The 21,551-nt window shown below is 42.3% G+C and overlaps 1 protein-coding gene across 6 annotated transcripts in view; it reads right to left on the reverse strand.

Annotated features, from left to right (window-relative positions):
* Nucleotides 1–1,701: 1,701 nt before the first annotated feature.
* Nucleotides 1,702–21,551, reverse strand: part of celf5a (cugbp, Elav-like family member 5a) — a 148,908-nt gene continuing 129,058 nt past the window's right edge. The window contains exons 6-12 of one of the 6 annotated variants that reach the window (XM_029001940.1): nt 20,668–20,814; nt 14,251–14,395; nt 7,572–7,784; nt 7,408–7,494; nt 6,999–7,142; nt 5,212–5,374; nt 1,702–5,121 (exon numbers count right to left, since the gene is read on the reverse strand). In XM_029001940.1, the coding sequence (XP_028857773.1) occupies nt 5,247–5,374; nt 6,999–7,142; nt 7,408–7,494; nt 7,572–7,784; nt 14,251–14,395; nt 20,668–20,814 (864 nt within the window). In that variant the 3' untranslated portion in view covers nt 1,702–5,121; nt 5,212–5,246. Of the gene's footprint in view, nt 5,122–5,211; nt 5,375–6,998; nt 7,143–7,407; nt 7,495–7,571; nt 7,785–14,229; nt 14,399–20,667; nt 20,842–21,551 lie in introns of all 6 variants that reach the window. The other 5 variants (XM_029001939.1, XM_029001938.1, XM_029001936.1 and 2 more) reach the window with 5 other exon arrangements.

The following is a 21,551-nucleotide window of genomic DNA, read 5'->3' on the forward strand; positions in this document are numbered from 1 at the left end:
CACAGTTTTTCACAAGTTAATATGATTGCTGTGAAATAAATGTCACCAGAATCAACTGCCGTGATCATTTGTGACATCACACAAAACATACAACAAGCAAAATGTCACTTGGTTATTTAAATTTTGTGCATGGTGAGTCAAAAGTAATCATCCCGGATATCCAAATCTTGTAGTACACACAAGTTCATTGCAATAAACACAACAGAAGCCTGTAACTGTATGGATGGGTTATAACTTATGACATTTGAGGTGAACACATTTTTTTGAATAATAATAAATGTTGTAATGCATGATAGCATAGGCTTTTGTGCCATTAGAGACACAGACAATGCATAATAAATGACTACTTAGGGCCAATTAGGTAGAATTTCCTCATGTAAGAGCTAATGGCATGAGATAATATGGGAAGGGGTCATGTTTCCTGCTAAAATCTACAGGACAGCATAGCTTTGTTGCAGACACCTCATCATCTGGGTGTATATATTTGTTAATGAAGCTGTCATTACATTTCTTATAAATGGCACCTCCATACCCCGAAGCCAGGAAAAAACCCAGCTCGGAAATGACGCATCAGCATCATAAATCTTGGAAAGTTACAATAATTTGCAATTCACTCCCTCATCAAAGGCAATATTACCCTAATTTATTATCATCCTGCACACAGGGCGCACAGAGGCCGTACCGATAAGAGTTTATCAGGAGGGGGATTGATTTTCATTAACTGATTGTAATAAAGATGAACTGCCGGCCTCGCGCGCTGACCAAGAGCCACACTTTATTGTAATTGGGCCAATTTATTTCATGAGCCAGTGGCTCTACTTTTCCAGAGCTTCCTCCTTCTCATCATCCCTTCTCACTTCATTACTGTTACCCACATACAGTATCTGGCTTCTTGCATTTTATTCTGATTAAGCAAAAGATGAATATGGTCTCGCTTCTTCTGTGTTATGAGAATATACTCAGATTATAGGGGAAACAATATTGAACTAAACCTAAAACGAATACATTTTTTATGTGTAGGTCGTGAAATTTTTAAATACACTGTTCATCAATTTCCTATTGTTTATTTAGATGAAAAAATACTTTCATAAACATCTTAAAGAACACCTACATTAAACAATTAAAAAGTCGACATCCAGTTTGAATTTTTATTGTAAAATTGAAAAAAAGGAGAGACAAAAGCCCAGTAAGCATTTCATTTTGATGCATACATTTTTTCATAAGGATGAGTAAAGCAATATTTTCCCCCTTCAAATAAGTAGATAAATAAATACATAAATATAAATAAATAAAATAAATAAATACTTGTTCAGTACAGTATTGGCAATAATTTCCATTATTTAATACGAAATAATGTTAAGCAGCAAGTGTCTGAGAAAATTCAACAGGAGAAAAATGATTGGTTCCTCAGTCTATTTTAGAACAACGTCTCAGTTTTTTTTCTTCTTTTCATAAAAAAAGTTACTGATCTCCATTCAAGTCACACAAAGTCCATCAAGCAGACGGTGGTGTCTCCTTTAAAAAAGAAAAGGTTGAACAACATTATCCCATACAGGTTTAATACTGACATGGCCTCGCATTACTGATCTGCATCTTTCATATCTTTTTGTGCTGAGAAACCAGAATTTTAACATTGTTCATGAAGCAAAACCCTCCCCACCTTTCCCTCCCAACAGTACCCACCCAATGACACCCTCCCTTAGAATCCAAAAGATTCCTGTGCTGATTTTTCCCTAATATACAGATTTCATATCTATAATAAGCTACTTTCCTTAGCATACAAACCATAGTTAAAGAATCATATAGTTAATACGAGTAGTACCATTATTGTAATTTTAACCCGCCCACCCCATCCCCTATACTGAGCATGCTCAGAGATTGAGTGGGCATTATGTTTGAAAAGTAAGAAATTAATAAAACATGGAATAGAGTGAATAAAATGGCTGTTCAGTGCGAGCAGATCTGAGCACATTTTCCCCTTCAGCATAAACACAGCAGGAGAAAAAAAATCTTGCCAATTGGTGTAGCTCAAAATCCACCCCCTCGAAACAAGATTAACAGCAACAACAACAAAAGTACCTGAATGTACACCATAATTAAACATGGCGCCGACTCAAATTAAATCTCAATGGCAATTAGTGAAAAAAGTAGCTTGATTGGATTTGGCCATTAACTTGTCTACTGTGATGCGATTCTGCTATGCTGAAATAACATACAACAATGTCAATATTTCATGGACGCAACCTTCTTTTGTTTTTAATTAAGTATATATTTGATTTACAATGAATTCCACATCCCTTGTGGACATGGTATTAGAACCCTAAGGTTCTGATGTGAGAGTCACTGTCACTGCAGGACAATAATGTCTCGACCAGCATTTACTGCACTGCAAAGTATAAACTCTCCATTACACAGATTGACAGGGAGATGTCCTGCAGGAGGCGGAGCGCTGCATGCGCGAGGGGTGAGAGTGCGCCCAACCCCTCCCACCAGCGCAAAGGTCAAAGGTTCAGCTCAGAGCGAGGTGGGGGGGTGTTATTCATTCAGAGCAGAAGATAAAAGGCTTTATTCTGGTATGTAAAAAAAGACATTGCAAGATATAGGCAGATGATAACTGGGATTCGTTAATGAAAGTGAAAGTAATTGTTGTTTTTATCATTGTGAAACACTGCAGCACAGCACACAGTGACACCACGAAACGTGTCCTCTGCTTTTAACCGTCACACTTGGTGAGCAGTGGGCAGCCATGACAGGCGCTCAGGGAGCAGTGTGTGGGGACGGTGCTTTGCTCAGTGGCACCTCAGTTGTTCGGGATTTGAACCCACAACCGCTCGGTTACAAGTTCGCTTTCTTACCCGCCAAGCCACCACTGCCCCATGTCTAATGTTTAAATGTTCAAACCTCTCACAGAGATTAATAGGGTTTATTCACTTCAGTTCCTTAATAGAAAGCTGACTGTGGTGCTAATTCCTGAGGAGTTAATTATCTGTTCAATGTGGCAAATAAAACAGAAAGAGAAATAGGGTGTCTTTATACTACAGGCCCAATATGCAGTTTTACGCTCTTGGGAGAAAGAGCATTGAGCCAGTGTGCCTTATGCAGGATAGCTCCCTTCTTCATTTTTGGCAAAGGGATTTCTTTCCCAGTTATGCCACTGACAGCAGGTCTGCATTTTTTTAATTGATGGATCGTTTCACTTCTTCTGACCTCCTATGGCTGTTAAGCGCAATCTGCTCCTTATGGCAGCTATCAGAGGGCTGCCATTACATTTTATGCCATTCGCTGACAGCTTCCCCACCCTCTGCAACCACTGAAAACCCCACTCAGTAACAATCAGTATCCTGTAAAAAAAAAAAAAAGTATATTTCTAAAAAATAAATACATAAGCCAAAGGAGGTGTTCGCCCTTAACTCTGTTAGTTTATGATTCTTTTTCTCATTATGAAAAAATGAACAGCCCCATTAAATTCACTGGAAAACGCTGTGTTGTCGACTACACGCCTCTCTCGCCCTGCAAAGCAGCCCCCTGCCTGGTCAGTGGAATTATAATCCCAATTATGCCGCGACCGAGCGCTCTGGCGACGCCCATTAACAGTGGCGCTCTGTGAAGGTGCGGCAGCTGGATTACTGGTTGAGGTGAACAGGTGGTGGTGGTTGAACAGGGGATGGGGTTTAACACCCAGAAGGCACCAAGTTGCTCGGGTGGCAATTGCCACGGCGTTCTCAGGGTAATTTGTGTATTTTATTAACCAATTAAAGATGTTGCAGTCTTCACTGCAGCTCATGGCACATTTACCACTGTGCTTTACTGGCAGATTATCAATGCTTTAATGACGGCACTTTTGTTTTCCTGATGAGGGGCGTTTTCTACATGGATAAAAAAAAAAAAGAAAGTACGAGCGGAGTGTTAAATAAGTTAATAAGTGTTAAGAGTGTGTAGTTTACAAGGATGGAGCATGGACATGAATGGATAAAATGCGTAAGGCTCTTTGTCCCTGTCTTATCATTTGAGAGGAAGTTTTAAGTTCCTGCAGCCTGGAATTATTATTATTTTATTTTTTTTACACTTTAAGGTAGCAATGGGAGGAGCTCAGAATTTGGCGTGGAAAAATAGATTTGAATGGAAATGAGAATGATCAACTTAATTTCATATGAATGAAGATTTGAACATGCCCACAATCTCTAATCCATATATATTCTACTCCACTAAAATATTATAGCTTTTTTAAAATTATTTTTTCCTTTCCCCCCCTGTTTTTAAATATTCTGAAACCCAGTAAAAGAAGTCAAAGTAAAAGAAACCAATTAATTTTCATCCTCCACCCTGAAGCTATTGTTTGTTCTTCATTTTTAACATTTTTTTTTCCAAGATATAATAATCAATATTAGTAGTAGATTGTAGCATTAGTGTCATTAGTACTATACAGTATATCACCATTGAACAATAAAAATGTTTGGTCCTTTGGTCCCTTAGGGGAGAAAGATTTTTGAGTTGCACTGCTGCTAATGGACACCTCGGTGACCTCATAAATACAAGGTTCTGCACTTGCCGAGAGAGAGATGCTGAGAGGACAGGAGAACGAGGAAAAGAGAAAGACAGAAAGGTCCATCCGTGGAACAAAGAGCCTCTTTTTTCCACTGTGTGTATATGTTCTTTTCTTCTTTTTTTTTTTTTTTTAAACTTCTTCTTCTTCTTCATGATCTTCAAGTTTAACCCTCATTTGTCCAGTAAAGTAAAAGCCACGAGCGCCTCTTCTTTTATATATGTGTGTATATAATATGTATATAGAAATCTATTTTGAAATCTATCTTGCTGCTTTTTCTTTGTTTGTTTGTTGCTTAATTAACAATTCAAGTCTGAGTGAGTGAAGTCCTGTAGCCCAGAGTTCGGGTTGCTACCCGTGTTCGCCGGCGTCCTGCTTTGCCCTGCGGTGCACTGCTGTCGTTGTTGGGTTCGGTCCGTCAGTGGTGCCAGGCTCCTCTGCACCTCTCACTGCTGCTATGCGGTCTTCTTATGTAAATGCTGATATGCCTTTGAAAAAAAATCCTTGTTTTTTTTTTTATATATTTCTTTTTTAAAATTAGTTTTAAAGAAAAAACAAATACTTTCGCTTTTCAAAACCTGAAAGAAAACAGATCCAAACGTACAGGTGAACTTCTTTCATTAGTCTGTTTTTTAATTCATCATAAAGACTGTTCTGTAGGCACCGACCTGTGCTGTTGCAGTAGATGCTGAAGGAAGGCCTGTCAGTACGGGCGACTAGCGTCCTTTGGCCTCTTTAACTGAACTTTCAACCTCTTCATCCCAATCTGAAAGCCGTTCATGGCCTGGATGGCCGCCTGCGCACTTGCTGGATTGTCAAAGCTCACAAAGCCTGTGGGACCAGAAAGAGGTTTTCAGTCCAAGAGGCCAGTTCGAGAATTGTTGTACAGAAGTACATGGATAATCTATGGTTTAAACATCAAATTATTATTATTATTTTGCTCCTGCATACGTCCTGCACTCCTTTACATTAATTACACTAATTAAGGAAAATGTTAGTGTCTGAGGCGTGTGAAACACTTTGCCGGGCAGCTTGTTTTCCTCCAGGTGCAGGAGCAAAGCCTGGAAAGTCAGTGACCAGAAACTGCCGTGGAGTGTAGCTCCGGCTGATACACACCCTGACGTCTGGAGTGTCATTAGGAACATCCAACGGACCATGAAAAACAGCAGGACCCTCCCCAAGTCCCCAGCCACCTGGGAGAGGAGGTGTCCACCGCTGCGCCATTAAGGGGGAAGGGTTATGCGCTGGATATGGGTTATGCATGCAGAGACTGCACACTCGCCTCGATGTCAAGGAGGGATGCAGAAATAAAGCAGCCTTAGGGGGAGCTAGAGGTTTTTTTTTTTTCTCCGAGTGCAATCAGCCTCCCCTCTGTCCCCTGTGCTTCCTCTGCAGATTAATTACCCCACGGAGTGGCACACTCCCCAGACCCCGCATTACCTTGTAAATGTATAGTGTACTAGTCAATACGGCAAACAGGTCTTCTTTCATGAATTTATATGTCATTAGGTTCCCTGAGGGGCCGAGCAAAAAATCAATTTTTGGTTAGGGATGTGGCCCTGCCTGAAGCGAAAACAAATGTTGATCTATAATAATGCTATATTCACATGTTCTGAACCTCACCCCGTCCAGAAGGTATTTTAAAGGGCAGCGGTGTGCTTGTGGGATGTATTGCATAGAGTATTGCAGAGCAGAAGGGGAAGTCGGGGCACAGTGTGTATTATGCCCACTTCCTTCTGAGTATTGATGGGTACGATGTGTTAGGGTGCAGTGATCTCTATGCTATAGTTATAGACAATTCTGAATTCTCGGGTCATATTCTATGCCAAGGCTTAGTACAAATCCATAGAGTTTCCTTCCCGTTTCATTACTTTCAGGAAGATGAAGAATGTTTCCTAAGGTAACTGGTTACAAAAAGTATGGCGGGGTGATGATATCATAACAAATTCAATGATGTTGAAATTTCTAAAATGTTATTTATTTTATTCACGCAAATATTCATGTGACAGATCATTGTAAAAAAATTGTAAAATTCTGACAGAAATAATGAATTAAAAAATTCAGGTGTAATTCTGCTAATGTTAGTAGCTTAATGCTACATTATACAAACAACTATATACATTATACAACTATAAACTGTAACACCTAATGTTTAGCATTGACATACTGTAAATAAATCAGGTTACAGCTGTCATGATTGGTTTATTTACATTACGTCAATCCTAAAATACTAGTTGGGACAGATTAATTAAATTTATTGAACTTTTTTCAGTGTGGCTGTGTGTGGCATAACTTGTTCTTGTTTATTTTTTTTGGCAACTGATGATTTTGCAATATGTTTAAGTGACTAATAATCTCTGAAAACCCCAGGTGAACAACGCTGACAATTGTGAAATAAACAATAGTGGATTTTGAATCCCACTGCATGTGTGGCCTTGCGTGGTTCTTTACTCACCAAAGCACTTGCTCTGGTTTGTGGCTCTGTCCATGAAGACCTTGGAGGAGATGACCGTCCCAAAGGGCAGGAACATTTGCATGAGCTCATTATCTCCAAACTCCTGTGGCAGGTGGTAGATGAAGAGATTACAGCCTTCGGGTCCTGCAACACAGAGGTAGCCATAATATGCTTTATTATTCATATCACATGCCATATTTGTATGTTAATAATGTGTTCGTTGCTTCATCACAATCAGACAGTTTTTACATAGATGTTAGGCTTCTGTCTCTCGTTAGAGGACGATCGTTTTGCCCTCTAGGTGAGGGAAACTCAGACAATTTTAGATTTACGTTTCAAGGACCAGCAGCTCTTATGGAGTTTGTCTGTAAGGGACAATGTCTTAATAATGGCAACCGCGGCCCCTCACCTTCTCTCTGCTGCTGTTGCTGGATGACCTGTGGAGGCTGTGGCAGGGTCTGTCCAATCGGAGTCAGTGTGGTTGCTGGGTAAATTGCTGTGAGAGAGGGGGCAAGGTTAGTACAGCTCACCATTTGTTCAGGCTGAGAATTTTTTAAACATTTTTTAATGTACCTGTGTACTGCTGTACGCCTGTGAAGGCTTGCTGGAGGGTGTCGGCAGCAGTGGGGCTCTGGGTGGAGTAGGGTGGAAGGCCGTTGGTGTACACCGCCTCCACAGCGGGATGTCCATTGGGCTGGTGCGGGATGCCAGTGAAGCCATTGACAATCGGCGTGACAATGCTTGGCACGGCGGAGGTGGTGATGCTGGCAGGTGGGGAGCTGAGGCCTGCAGGGAACAGGGGGGGAGACACGGAGAGACAGGCGGTGAGACCTGGGCCGCTCACGGAGAGTCTGATGATATGAACTTGTCACGCCCTGCCACATCTGACATCCAGCTGGAGAAATCGGTCCGACAAAACATGACTCGCCTGCCATGACTGGGTGACACCCAGTCGGTGTTTAACACTTGCATGATGAAACCTCCATGCAATCTAGAGGAACAGGGTGCAATAGCTTCATTGTTTACAAAAATGAAAAGAATCTTTCTTTCGTCCTCTCGTTCTTTTCTTTCCAACAGATACAAAGTCAATCGGTGGGCGCTTACAGTCAAATGCATGAATATGTGTGACGTCTCTGTACCAGGTTACCACGGAGGTACGTGCATCACTGATGGCAGGAAAAAAAATCCCAAAGGACCACCTTTCACTCTGTGGCCAAAAGAACATGATTGGACAGAAAAGTCTGGTTGTCACGGAAACCCTCAGGCCCACTACTCCAGTAGTCTGCTCATATGGTTAAGAGCCTATAGAAAAGTCCTGGCGGCAATATGCCCAGCAGAGTGGCTCTGCTCTGATGTGAATAGCAGCGCTGTCTGCGTACGAGCCGGGGCCCTGGACGGCTCCCGAGCTGGGAGGGGTGGTGGGTGGGTGGGTGGGTGGGGGGGGGGTTTGGGGGGGTGCTCCGCCTTTAGCGACACATCCGCTGACAATCAGGCAGCCAATTGCTGCAAGCATGGGAATAGCGGCGCTCCAGAGAGAGCCCTTGTGTCTCTTTTTTCCCCCACCATTTCCGCTCCTTAAGCTCCCGGCAATTGTTTGTTTCCTGTAGCCCTGTGATGAATTAGACTGCAGTTCCTCCCCCCCTCTGCTAGGCCCGGGAGACCGCTTCCCCGTTCGCCGCGACTCAGCCGGGGAGCCGGCCTGACCACACGCGCCGCACTGTACCAGCTGATAATGTAGCCTCTCCATCAACAGGCAAATTCATTTTCCTAAAGCTACGATTCCGGTGCCGGGGGTGAACGAGGTCAATGGATGGCCACGTCGGCACGCTGATAAGGTGGCAGAGGAATGAGATTATAAAAGTCACTGGCTGTGAGATTGGGCCGCGTGGAAAGTGATGGACCCCAGGGCAGGAAGAGCCGGCACATCGGGGATGAGCCAATGCCGCAGGCCGACTGTGGCCACCGTAATGTGATAGAGTGCAGATAAATTCAGACACGTAATACCTTTAAATAGCCCACGGTGCACTCCAGCACGAGAACCAAACTTGGCATGAAACACTCATGGCACATCCTGTGACAACTGGGCCTCTGGGACTCTTACAAGGCAACAAGGACACATTAGAGATGGAGTTCAGAGGTCATGAACTCAGTAGACACAATCCCATTTGAAATGCACTGTTTAGGATATCTACATGAGGTTGTGTTTACCACATTTACAGGAAGAGTCACCTACCTCCCACAAATTCTGAAGTGGAAAGTTCAGGAGTTCATGAGCTGTGACTAGCTGTGACTAGAGATCCTCTTACATGGAGAGACTCCAATATACCTCTTCACACTTTAATGGTTTTTCTGTGTTTAACCCAGTAAATTAACAAAAGTGGGAATTTGTGGCGTTATGTTTATCATAATAGGGAAAGAATGGGAATTCACACGCTGGCTTCCTCTCCATGTTAAGAATATCTATGATGTGTTTGCTGACATTTTCAGAAAAGGCGGACGAAGCGGACAAGAGAACAATGAGTTTTTTTGGCATTCCTGTTGCTGTTGCCAAGCAACGGTATTCTCCTGACTTCTCATGGCTATGTCTCAATTCGAGAACTGCAGGCTTCTGAGACTGCATTTGAAGACAAAATTTGACATAAGGAGCCTGACAAGGCTGTCCCCATTTAGAAGGTCCTTCAAAGGGCCCATAAATGCAACCTTCATTTCCCAGGTTGATAAGGATGCATTTGATAGGTTCATTAGTCTTTTACCCTAATCTGGCTGCCTAGTCGTGGAAGGCGAGTCATGTTTTCTCGATTCGATTTCAACCAGCTGAATGTCAGATATGGCAGGACGTGACAAGTTCGCTACAATTTTTTTTTAAACAATGACCAAGGGTAAAATGGAGATCTACAGGATATGATAAATGTTTATTTTATCCAACATTAAAATAGTTTGTAAATGTGCTCCGGTGCTTCATTTTGCAAAAGGCTGTCTCACAACAAGGCTGCACCCTATAAAACACGTGAGATTATAGCAAGTGAAGAAAATATATAAAAAGAAAACAAATCACATGTATAATCAGTAAAAAGTACAAAGAAAAAATAAATGTTATGAAATCACAGTGACTCTTGTCACAAAGGCCAAGCTTTCATCCTCCAAAGGATCTGGCCTTCAGATTCACACATTCACGATTTCTCTGACTTTACACAAGGATGGGAGGGGATGCCAACACACGATGAATCACTTGATTTTTCACTTCGCCAGCCGCATCCAACACGAAATACATATACAGTAGATTAAAATGATTTATTCCAAAAAGATAGAAAGTGTGGCCTTTTGCAGTTTGCACAGTGCAGAACACACAGACTTGGATTTTTTTATTTAGATGATGTTACTATGCCTAATGATCTAGGTGCATAAAGGCATGTACTAAATATGACAAATAACTTCACAAATCAAGCATATGTGTTCTCTGTCGCCTTTCCGTGTGACAACACATCCCAAAAAAAACAATGTCAGCTTGATTTTGTATGACAGGAACCTGATTTAATGCCCATTACAACAGTGTGCTGGTGGTGATTTGTTGGTGTAACTCGAAGTAGCAGCACAAGGGAACGACTTGCCATATGCACCCAAACTATATATTGTGCTAATTATACAGACAGATCATACAGCCCCATGCTGCACCTGGGCCTTATAGCAACGTGTTATACTCTTCTTGTCACAAACTTGTCACCGGATGGCTCAGAAAGTTAAAACCAAGCAAATAGTCTTGACAATTGTCATTATTCCTTTCCTCGCCACTGTGTTAAGCATTTGTTAATCAAACGATTGCTTGATGAAACAGAACAAAGCGTTCCCACTTCACATAAGGAAATTGACAAACTAAATCAGCTATGTTTAATTTTTCCTTCACTATCACACCACTTTGCCCTTTTCCTGGGCACTATTAGTTCTGGTGGAATTATTTATTTTTTTCAATAAATTATCTATGATCACACATTTAATTCTTTTTAGCTTGTGTAAATGAATGCTTTTGAGTAAAGGTAATTTAAGCTGAAATAATAAAAAGCAGCCATAAAGACTCAATGAAAATGTAATAACCCAGTGTTAGACAGCTAGAGTTCTGCGGGCTAGAAGGTGTTCCAGTTAAACCATGCTGAGTGCACGTGCCACGCAAACTGCCTATTCAGAGTTGGCTATTCATCCATGGACCCTCGGCATGAAAATGTTGTGGTTCACGAAAAAGCCGAATTCACGGCAAAGACCACAGCTGGTCCACAGAACCATTCATTACCTCCCACCGCGCCATTTAAAGCCCCCTCTTTAAACAGGCCTGCCTTCCATGTCTATAATTAGTCCAATGACGGCAAGAGCGCGGGTCTGCAGCCCCTGCACGCATCCAGCATCAGCCCATGGCTGCTAAAGGGCTCCGCCCATGTAAGTTCAGACTCTATCAGGTGGCAGAACCTGCGGTGCACTTGTGAGGTCTGAAGAGACAGGTGTGAGTCCATGGGCCGTAGACGCTTGGAAGGCGGGAGGTGAGCATCCGTGGAAGGAGAACGTCTGAATGTCTTCTCCAAGGCTGGAGATAAACATGGTTTGGAAAGAGGTGAAGACAGTTCTATCGTGAAGCAGCACACATGGGGGGGACACAGGCTGAAGGGGAGTCAAACAGAAACGGTCAGTACCAGGTAAACTTAGATCATCAGAGGAGAAGGCTGAAGCATCGTTGTGGTTGGAGGGGGGGTCAAAGGCCACCCGATTCAAACAGGAGCAAGAAATCGAGGTCAGAGTCAAATGGTCGGCAAGGTGGAAATCAGATCAGGTAAGGCTTACAGCAGTGTGATAATAATCGACAAGATGCTCGCATGGTTTGGAAGATTTGTGATGCTTTTATCCTGGTTGTTGACCTTTGGGTGGATTGCATCTGAGTCGATGGGTGCGAGAGTGCGCCCCCTGTGGTGCCCGTGACAGGCTCGTGTGATTGACATGCTGACAGCGAAGCCGCATCTCAATTCGCCCAGGTCCCACGTGTGTCACTTTTTCATTTTTATCTCTTTGTACCTCAGGAGCTGCACCTGCTGAACATTATTTTCAAAAAGCATCATCATGCATCATTGTAAGGATACATGCTCTAATCAAGTCAACCATCTGGCAGCCTGCTTATGCACCATCAAGCTGAAATGCTTTACATCTGTTGATCAAAAGCATGCACCATTGTTTTCTGAGAACACCCTTAACCTTTGCGTTTCTCCCTGTTTCGCACTGCAGCACCCGCTTTGTGTTTTCGCCTTTTCAGTTGCCGGGTGATGGCCAGGCTCATGAGGCGTCTTTGTTTTCCCCCAAATTCAATGCATTTTGTGAAGCCTTCAAAATACAATTTAAGGTGTTTTTTCATTGGTAGGCTAGTATTAGAAAGGAATCCATTTACATAATAAAAATGGTACTGATAGCTGGATGTCTTCTGGGGTCTTGTTTTTGGGATGGGTGGGAGGTTGGGAATAGCATTTTCCAGCACACTTCTGCCCCAACACAACATAACTTAATGTTTTAGAAATGCATGTAGAAAAGAACACAAAATATTTCAATTTGTTGGTGTGGAAGACTTGCCTGCAACATCACTGGCTCAAATGTCAGTAGGCACATGAGCCTGCGGTGCTGTACTAGGACTGTCCCTGTTATTAATGAACAAACGTTCTATGTAAGACAACATAATAAATGAAGATCATAAAGATGAAACAACTTCAGGCAAAGAAACGAAAGACCCTCATGTCAGAGGGAGTCGGGTAAGGCAATGTGTAAAGCCAGTTTTCTGTGAGAAGGATTAATTGTGCAATGGATTCCAATAGGGTCAATAAAAAGGTAATCGCGTAACCTTTCTCTGCACTTCTTCAATTTGCACACACACAAAAGAAACACCAACAAGAATCTTTTAATTGAATGATCTTAAAAACTCCAATTCATTAAGTAGTCATTAACATGGCACGGACTCCCACTGAAATGTACATGCTTGATTTGCAGCTGAATTGGATTCTTTTCAGGAAATTTGTACTATTTGAAGAAAAAAGAACAATTCAACATTGTTATGTCAGTGTGCACAGTCTGCACAGTGCATCAATTCACAGACGGTGGCTTTGAAAACCCTTTGGCAAACATCAAATGTGCAACACAATGTAATATTCATTTATATTAGGGTGTCATAAAGTATGGATTGATCGATATCTGCATACTTTGAATTCATTACCCTTCAATTCAGTTTTAATATTAAGATCACACGTGGATGATACAAATAAAAAAAAAAAAAAGTGTTGTCGTCTTACATTCGGGTTCTAGTCAAAAAACCTGCAGGTGGCACCAACTACAGCATTCACTTGCTCACTATCCATTACCATTTTTCCCCTGCATAATCAGTGAATGAACGGGGCCTTGATTCTAGTTTATTAGAATTAGTATGCTTGATCAAATTTGACATTATGTAAATCATTACATTTATATTTTTATGAGCAACACGTACGGGAGTCACACAACCTCCGACTGACAACAGTCAGAACAACAGTAGATGACAAGAGAGGGTGTATAAAGTGAGATATGGAGCACTTCCTTTAGTCCTACTGTTGAAGGAGAACGCAGCAACCAAACTGTTAATGCAGCAATTTTGTACAACAACAAGAAAAAAAAAAAAAACAATGGCAGCTTGGATCCTGTATTATTCATTATGTGACTCCTTCTGACGAAGATCTAAACATATTGAAAAAACAGATTTTGCTGGATAGGCAAATGTTCTTAAGTGCTTCTCCTGAAAGAACCCCCCACCCAACCCCCACCCCCTTTTCATGTGTCGTCGCTGAGGACTGAGGCATGTTCATACTAGAACACGGATTGGCTTTTTTGAGGCATTTTTTTACTTAAAAGTTCAAGGTTGAAGAAACAAAGGACGTTAGTTGCTTCCCAGCCTCTTGCATTAATTATATATAAATGAATTATAATACATTTATAGGCTTATCATTGTCAGATCCCTGTAAATGTAACATTATTTTAATAGATGACGGCCCAATATTCTGAAGTAATTGGCTGACAGAACTTTATCATTTTTAATCTTTATCACTGTCTACTCATCCAACTGAAAAGTCTTATTTTTAATGAACAGCTTAATGGAATGAGACAGCACGAAATCCCCTCCCTTTCACCCATGGACGCAGTCCGTCATGCCACCACCCGAGGGGGAAGGACGCTCGGTGCTCACCCAGTGGCTGATGAAACTCACCCGACACCGGGGTCATGGGGGTGGGCGGGAGGCCGTTGATGTTGATCGCCCCCATCTGGTGGATGTGTGTCGTGGGGAACGCCACGCTGGGTGTCAGGTAGCCCCCGTGGCTGGCCGCCATAATGGCAGCCTGCTGCTGCATCAGCTGCTGGATAGATAGATAGACGGATAGATTGAAAGAGAGAGAAGGAAATAAAAAGGAAGACATGTAAGTGGGCGCGTGGGGGGGGCACAAAAAAGTTGGGGAAGAGGGCAGGGTACGCGGGCGTGATGGATGGATGGTGCATGGCAGAGTTGAGGAGAAAGTGGAGTGGGGGGGAGAAAAAGAGGGAGAGAATCTGTCACGGCGTGTTTAGCGAACGTGTCCGTCTGCTGTGTCAGGAAGCTGTCATTATCCCGCGAGAAACGTTTCAATAGATGTGTGTCTCGCTCGGCGCCATGCGCACATCACCGCCTGGATTGCGGACGCCTGTCCCGTCTCAGAGCCTGTTGTTAATGCCCCCGTTTGTCTCATTGTACATGTGTTCTCCTGCCACCAATATGCATTCGGCAATGACTTTGTCATGTAAGTCCATTAATGCCGGACATGCTGATAAATAACTGGGCTGTCCGACTTGTCCCATCCAGTTCTTATCGAGCTGAACTGTGAGATATATCTGCAGTAACGTACTGCTTACAGGACAACTCCTGACTCCTTGGATATACAAGGCAGTGACAAATTAAAGGAAAAGCGCTGAATAGACGAGAAACTCGTTTGTGGCACATCTTGCTCTCCTGGAGTCCAAACTTTTTTCAATAGTGCCATTTCAATGTGTAACAAACTACAGAAAGCCAGCAGACTAAATATACCTGGTATTTCTAAAACATTGAAAACAGCATTTGTTCAATTATATAGTTTATTTTGATGTCTATAGGTAGTGCATAAGTGAAACAAAGCTTTGATACTGTCAGAATATATATATATAATGTGTGTGTGTATAAAAATGTATCAAACATTTTTTTTAAATTATAAATATTTTACCATTTATTTCAGAGCAAGAAATGAAGCCAATTAAATGAAAAAAGAGAGAAAAACACCAACTCATTCCAACAGAAATGAAAGACATCAAAGTGAACTGCTGGCTACTTCTGACGCTTTTTGAGTAGAAGCGCTTCAGGCCACTTCAGATCTGTTGACGGGCTGCATTTAGCCCCCAGGCGAAACTTTGGACGTGCCTGCATTAGCGAGAAAGGTCACTGGAACAACTGAAACACTTCTATCCTGATGGGAATCTTCCAGGGTGTCGATGCCCCATTCACAATCATTACTGGATGACTTCAGGATGATAATCATCCCTTCAGCCAGGAAGGATGGTGTCCGTCCCTCTCTCAGGTAGAGTAACAAAGACTCGAGAATCTAGAAGAATTAGTTTTTAGGATGTTAGAAAAAGGTTTTGGAATATTATAATACTGATCATTGTCCAGACCGATTGATTGAATTAATGTTCTTGCAAAAGCTAATTTTGTTCAGTAGAGTATCTAATCTTGAGGTCAACTTTTTTTGTGTGAGTCTGTGAGTTTATGCTGTTCAATGGAACTTTCCCTAACGGTGTTCTGAAGCTCCTGCTTCTATCACTAATTCTAATGACATTATTGGTGGACCGCATGATGACTCTTGCTGTATTTGCATGGAGTCCCTGGATAGGAAGAGCCAATTATTTTCCTTCAATGCCCCTGTCAGGTACCCTGAAAGCGAGCGTCCCGCCACAAAATGGGCGCCGCTGGCACCTCATCCATTAGCACCATGGCTCACCACCACTATCTATTAACTCCTTTGTCATTTGCATAATTTTATCAACGTGACAAATGGGCATCATCCATTTTGCTCCAAACAAGATAAATTAAGCTTTTGGGTAATACAAAAAAGCAACAGGAACTCAACAAAAGAAACAGAGGCAATACAAAATAATTCCTAAACATTGACAACAACAACACAAAACTATGGCACTGCTGACACAATGCCAACCCTACTGCACCCATCAAGATACGAGACCAAATGGCTCAGCCTCTCCCAGCCTTTATTACAGCTCATAGCATGTCAGACTTAATTGGGCCACTTTTGTCCCTCTCATGTCCCACTCGCTGATTTCAATAGGACCCCGGGTCTTAAGATGGCTGGAACTTGCCTACTGTCCTGTCTGCTAGATGTCCACAAAAGCAAGAGGAAGTGCGCTGTCAGATAACAGAACCAGGCTGAAGGCTTTTCCTGGAGCCCAATTTCTTGCTCGGCACCGCACAGATAATGCCCTCTTTTCATGGCCAGATTATCATGGATACCAGCGTGCCAGTCTGATATGCTTTTTTTTCCCCTCAAGAATTAAAACACTAAAAATTGAGGCCTCAACCATGTAATTATGTTGGGCCGAAGTGAGTAATATCAATTTGTTACCGTGCAAGAAAAAAAAACTGGTCTGGGCGACAAGGACACTCAGAATCATTTCATGCTTCAGTTCTGGTCCCTTTTATCGAAATGTGACCAAGGCATAACTAGGGCTGGGTACTGTTCAAAATGTGAACACAACAAAAATACATTGAACAAAATGTTGTTGTTTTTTTTTTTTTTCCTCAATGGTGCATTCAAAACATTTAAAAATATATATACTGACTGCCTGGTGGCACACATCTTTTTTTCTTTTGACCTTTTTTCTCTTTTCTGCCAGTGTGAAATAAATTAAAGAATTAAAGAATTAAAAAAAAAAAAAAAATTATTATATGGGTTAATCATGTCCTTTTTATTATATTAAGTTACTTAAGTTGCACACTGGTTTAAAATCAGTTATACCTTGCATAGCTTAATACTTTCAAAGTCATGATGCAAAAAGAACAGATCAAAGTTATGCTTCATTATGCTAAATTGTAAAAAAAAAATATTGATAATCATTCATTTGTAGAAATTCCATCAGGTGAAATTTGAATTTGCAGTATGCAGCAGTATGTTTTCCTCCCAGCCTCTACAATGTGTCATGTTATGTCAGACAACCTTTACATCTCGCAAACAGATTAGCAAGATTTCCTGTTTGGCACAAATGCTTAATTTTTAATGCTTGATAGCATCTGAGAATTTTGGTTGCTACCCAGCCATACCCATAAGTGAACAATGGATAATTATTAAGATAAACTTATTAATTAAAAGACTCCAAGGTGGACAAAAAGATAAATGGTGCCAAAGAACAGCGAGACAGACGGGGAAAAAGTTGCCTGTGACACAGCTTCCATTTAGTGGCAAGCATCTGCTTTTTTTATTGCAACCTGATGGCATTACTCTCCCTTGGTGCTAGCAGGCAATCACCTCTTTATCACATGGCAATTATCTCTGTAGCACCGCTCGGCGACTCTGGTGACTCTCAGCGCTGTCACATGTGACCCTTACAGCCAGTCCGGAGAGCAGAGAGGGAGGGAGAGATGGAAATGGGGGGAAAGTGGAGCATGAGTTGGGGACGGTGGGGTGGAGGACCCCTGTTATTGAGGTCCTGCACCTGCAAATGGCCTAAAAGTGCAGTCCTGCGTGTTTTCCAGGGTGGGTGGGGGGGTGGTCTGCAGACCCCGGCTGTGACAGAAGCTTGAGGGATTCATTTAGTCATGTGTAGGGAATGTGCGTTATGGCTTGTTCTCTCCTGGGTGTCGTGACTTGAGTGTGACAGCTGGGGAGTAGTGTGTAACCGCTGAGTTTATTTTTCTTGACGGCGCTTCAGTGTGAAAGTGACCCTATCACATCTTCACAATTTCAGTCCCATTTGTGAAGACATTCAAATAAAGAAAATTATAACATTGTTGTAATTTCTGACTGAGGTCTTTTGAAGAAATAACAAATGAAGTACAGACAGGTGTCACACCAACATGAAGTGGATGTGTTGAGATTTGCCAGAACAGCTTAAGACACACATTAATTCAAATGATATTCCCTCATGTATGTTGTCTAAGACATTGCTACAAGCTCTGATGCTCCCTGAGACAGCAATTTGAAGGTCATAACATGCGATTGACCATTTCCATATTGATCAATAATTCAGTGACCTTTGTGTCTTGTGGATGAGGCCACTATCATCCTCTACAATTCGTATCAACACTCCAATCAGGATAAAAATGCTTCATAAAGTTGTATACAGGTGATCACTCACAATATACTAGTTCACCCAAATCATGCGGCAAAATGACCCTCCAATAATTTCCTCCACTCAGTTGTACTTTCATCCCATTTTCACTTGTTTGTACAGAGTGAAGTGACATTCAGGGGACATTCAGATGGCTCCATTCCATACAAAACACACTGTTCTTAACAAAAGGCTAACTTGACTTCTAAATGAAGTTATTTTCTGCAAGGAACCTCACCACGTTATACCCCCCTGAGCTGAGGGCTTCAAGGACGGCTAAGCATATTCCCCCATGTTCCAACAGGGGGCGGTGTTCCTCAATGGGAGTTTCAAACAAACTCATCACTCTCCCACAAAAATTCAGGGCCTTCATTAACGCTGTCCTGAGAACATATTGGAAAGCTATCAAGCAATTTGTGAGTCATATTAGTCTAATGCAAAGTTTTTTTTTTCCTTTTTTGATGATGATGAGCAGTGAATGCGAGAGGGATCTCTCAGCCTCCGCTTTTGACAAGCATGCTTGTTTTTCAAAGGCACTGTAGCAGATTGAGATGGCTGCTGCATGAAACAGACAAGGGATCAAAAGAGGAAGACAAGGGGGAGTCACATGTAGATGATTAACATTCTCCAGACATGTCTGGCAGCAAAATTGATGTTGTTTTAAAAGTATTAAAATATACACATTTTTATGCAACTTTCAGGTTAAGCATGTAAAACTTTTTCTACATTTTTATATTTCCCAACATGTATACCTTGAAGGAAAAAAAAAATCTCATTTTTGGCACATGTTGTCAGTGTTCCGCCCCTCCAATTTATGTTTGCAACCCCCTCCTCTGCTTTGACTAAAATCCAATTTGCTGCCTGTCAGCTCAGTTCCATAATCCCATCCGGTGCTGTAGTTGTGAAGTGGCTCTTTAATTTTGTCATTTTCTATGTTTTGTGTGTTGCCATTTTTTTGTTGTCGTTGTTGTTGTGTTGACGCAGTATTTGGCAGGAAGAAGGTCTATAGGAAGGCAGGATACGAGACCTCGCCACTCAGGGCGAGGAAATGTTTTAGATGCAACACTTCTCCATTCCTTCAGCCAAAAGACATGCTGATGGGAACTTTCTTTTCCTTCTATTAGGTCATTTCGGAGGAAAAAAGCATAGTAACCAATGATTAAATAATGTTGACATATTGTCTATTTTACCGTTTGCTTGCTTCTAAACTAATAATGTCCCTTAGACACAGAGCGCACAAAATAATTTACTTAAACATATTGCAGATCCCTAGAACAGCATCACACTGCAGACTCCATATTGCATTCTATTGATTTTCTCTATTACTTTATTGCACACTGTCTTTTGTGCCTTAAGATCATATTACTAAATTAACCATTTTTTTTTCTTCCTGTCATAAGCCCCGCATTTGTGTCAAATAACATCTAACGCAGCGCAGCAATAAACCTCCTCTTAGGCTCAGGCGTTTGAATTTTTATTTCGTTGTCTTAGCCCCCAGACTCACTTCCTTAGGCAACACTGTGCAATAAAACTTGATGATAAATCAATTGGTGTTTTGGCACTCTCACGCCATGTAAAAGTTCATCATTCTTTCTGTCAGTAATGAACGGAACAGCGCAGAATGTGCTGGAGGAGGAGGAGGCAGCGCTGGGGACGCAGCGGGTGGGAGTGCGGCCCCAGCCTCTGACACAGTAAATAAGAGTCACGGCCAACCTGTGCAGGGCACAATGGGCTCCCCGCAGGCCGCCGCTGCCTCCAGCGCTCCTGGAACATTTGCATTTCTCTACGTTTCCTTGGGACGGACTGCATTTCATGAATGGTAATGAAGGCTGCAGTTGTACTGGAGAGTGCACAGAGATGGCCTCGCAATTACTCTGGGACAGCCAATTTGCACATTTCATACAACACCCTCCCCACGCCTGTGATATGAAAATGAGAACGAAATGGATAAGCCCGCAAGACCTGGACAGCTTCGACAATTAATCCTGCCATTTATAGAGTGGAAAAAAATTTGGCCCGTGTGTATTAATATAAATAAAAATACCGCTGCTCTTTCTATTTGCATGCGGGTATGAATAGACGTGAAGCATGATTGACATCTTAAGTGTCTATCAGTATTTGTGTTGTGCATGCTAAGGAATGAGCAGAAATCAATTTTGCATGGGATATATTCTGACTCATGTCTGACCCTGGGGTCATGGAGCCGAGGGGAGGCTGGAGGTGAGCGTAGGCTGGGATGAGTTGTGCCGGGGCGTTCCCGGGTGAAGCAGGGCCAAGCGGTACTCACTGCGTGTGCGTAGGTGCTGTACGTGCTGAAGGGCAAGGCAATGGCGGGGTTGAAGATGCCAAACTGGCCCACCATCTGCTGCATGCGGCGGATGGTGCGCTCCTTGTCCGTGTCGGCGAACTTCACCACCAGGCTAGAAGAGGCGCCCTGGGGGGGGAGAGAATCGGAGCCGGTCTGAGGAGAGAGGGTTAGGCACGTTTAACCCGCCACTCCGGTTAGGGCACGGCACACATCACAATGCCATGTTCCAAGGCAAACCCCACCCCGGTGCAGTGAAACATCCCGATAGGGGATGTCACACAGGCCACACCAAGGACATTATATCATCCCTTCAACAGTAATTAACACTAATTTAAGAAATCCCCAGTGGATGTCTTGTTCATGATAAGGTGTTAAATTAACATTTTTATACTTTATAAAAACACATCCACAGTCAGATACAACCACAAACTTTAATACCAAACATTACAAAATACTGCTTAGCTGTTAAACAATTTTCATTCCGTATTATGCCACTATTATGTTACCGTATTATGACCTGGCATAACTCATGATGACAATTTCATACTTTGGTGCAAATGTCAGATTCACTAGTTCAACAATCAGAATGCTTACACTGAAAATCTGTCTGCGTGTTGTTTTTGGTTGTGGAAATGGTATTGTTATGTCATAACAGAGACTACGTGTGGTGTCCACTGACATTTTTGTGAAGGAGTATTACACAAAAGGAGGGAGGAGACTGGGAGCTGCGTTAATATGTGAGGTGAAAGTCATTGTAATACACTGCAACACAACGCACGGTGACACAATGAAACCTGTCCTCTGCTTTTAACCATCACCCTCGGTGAGCAGTGGGCAGCCATGGCAGGCGCCCGGGGAGCAGT

The sequence above is a fragment of the Denticeps clupeoides genome, chromosome 13 (assembly GCF_900700375.1).
Source record: "Denticeps clupeoides chromosome 13, fDenClu1.1, whole genome shotgun sequence".
Classification (NCBI taxonomy): domain Eukaryota; kingdom Metazoa; phylum Chordata; class Actinopteri; order Clupeiformes; family Denticipitidae; genus Denticeps; species Denticeps clupeoides.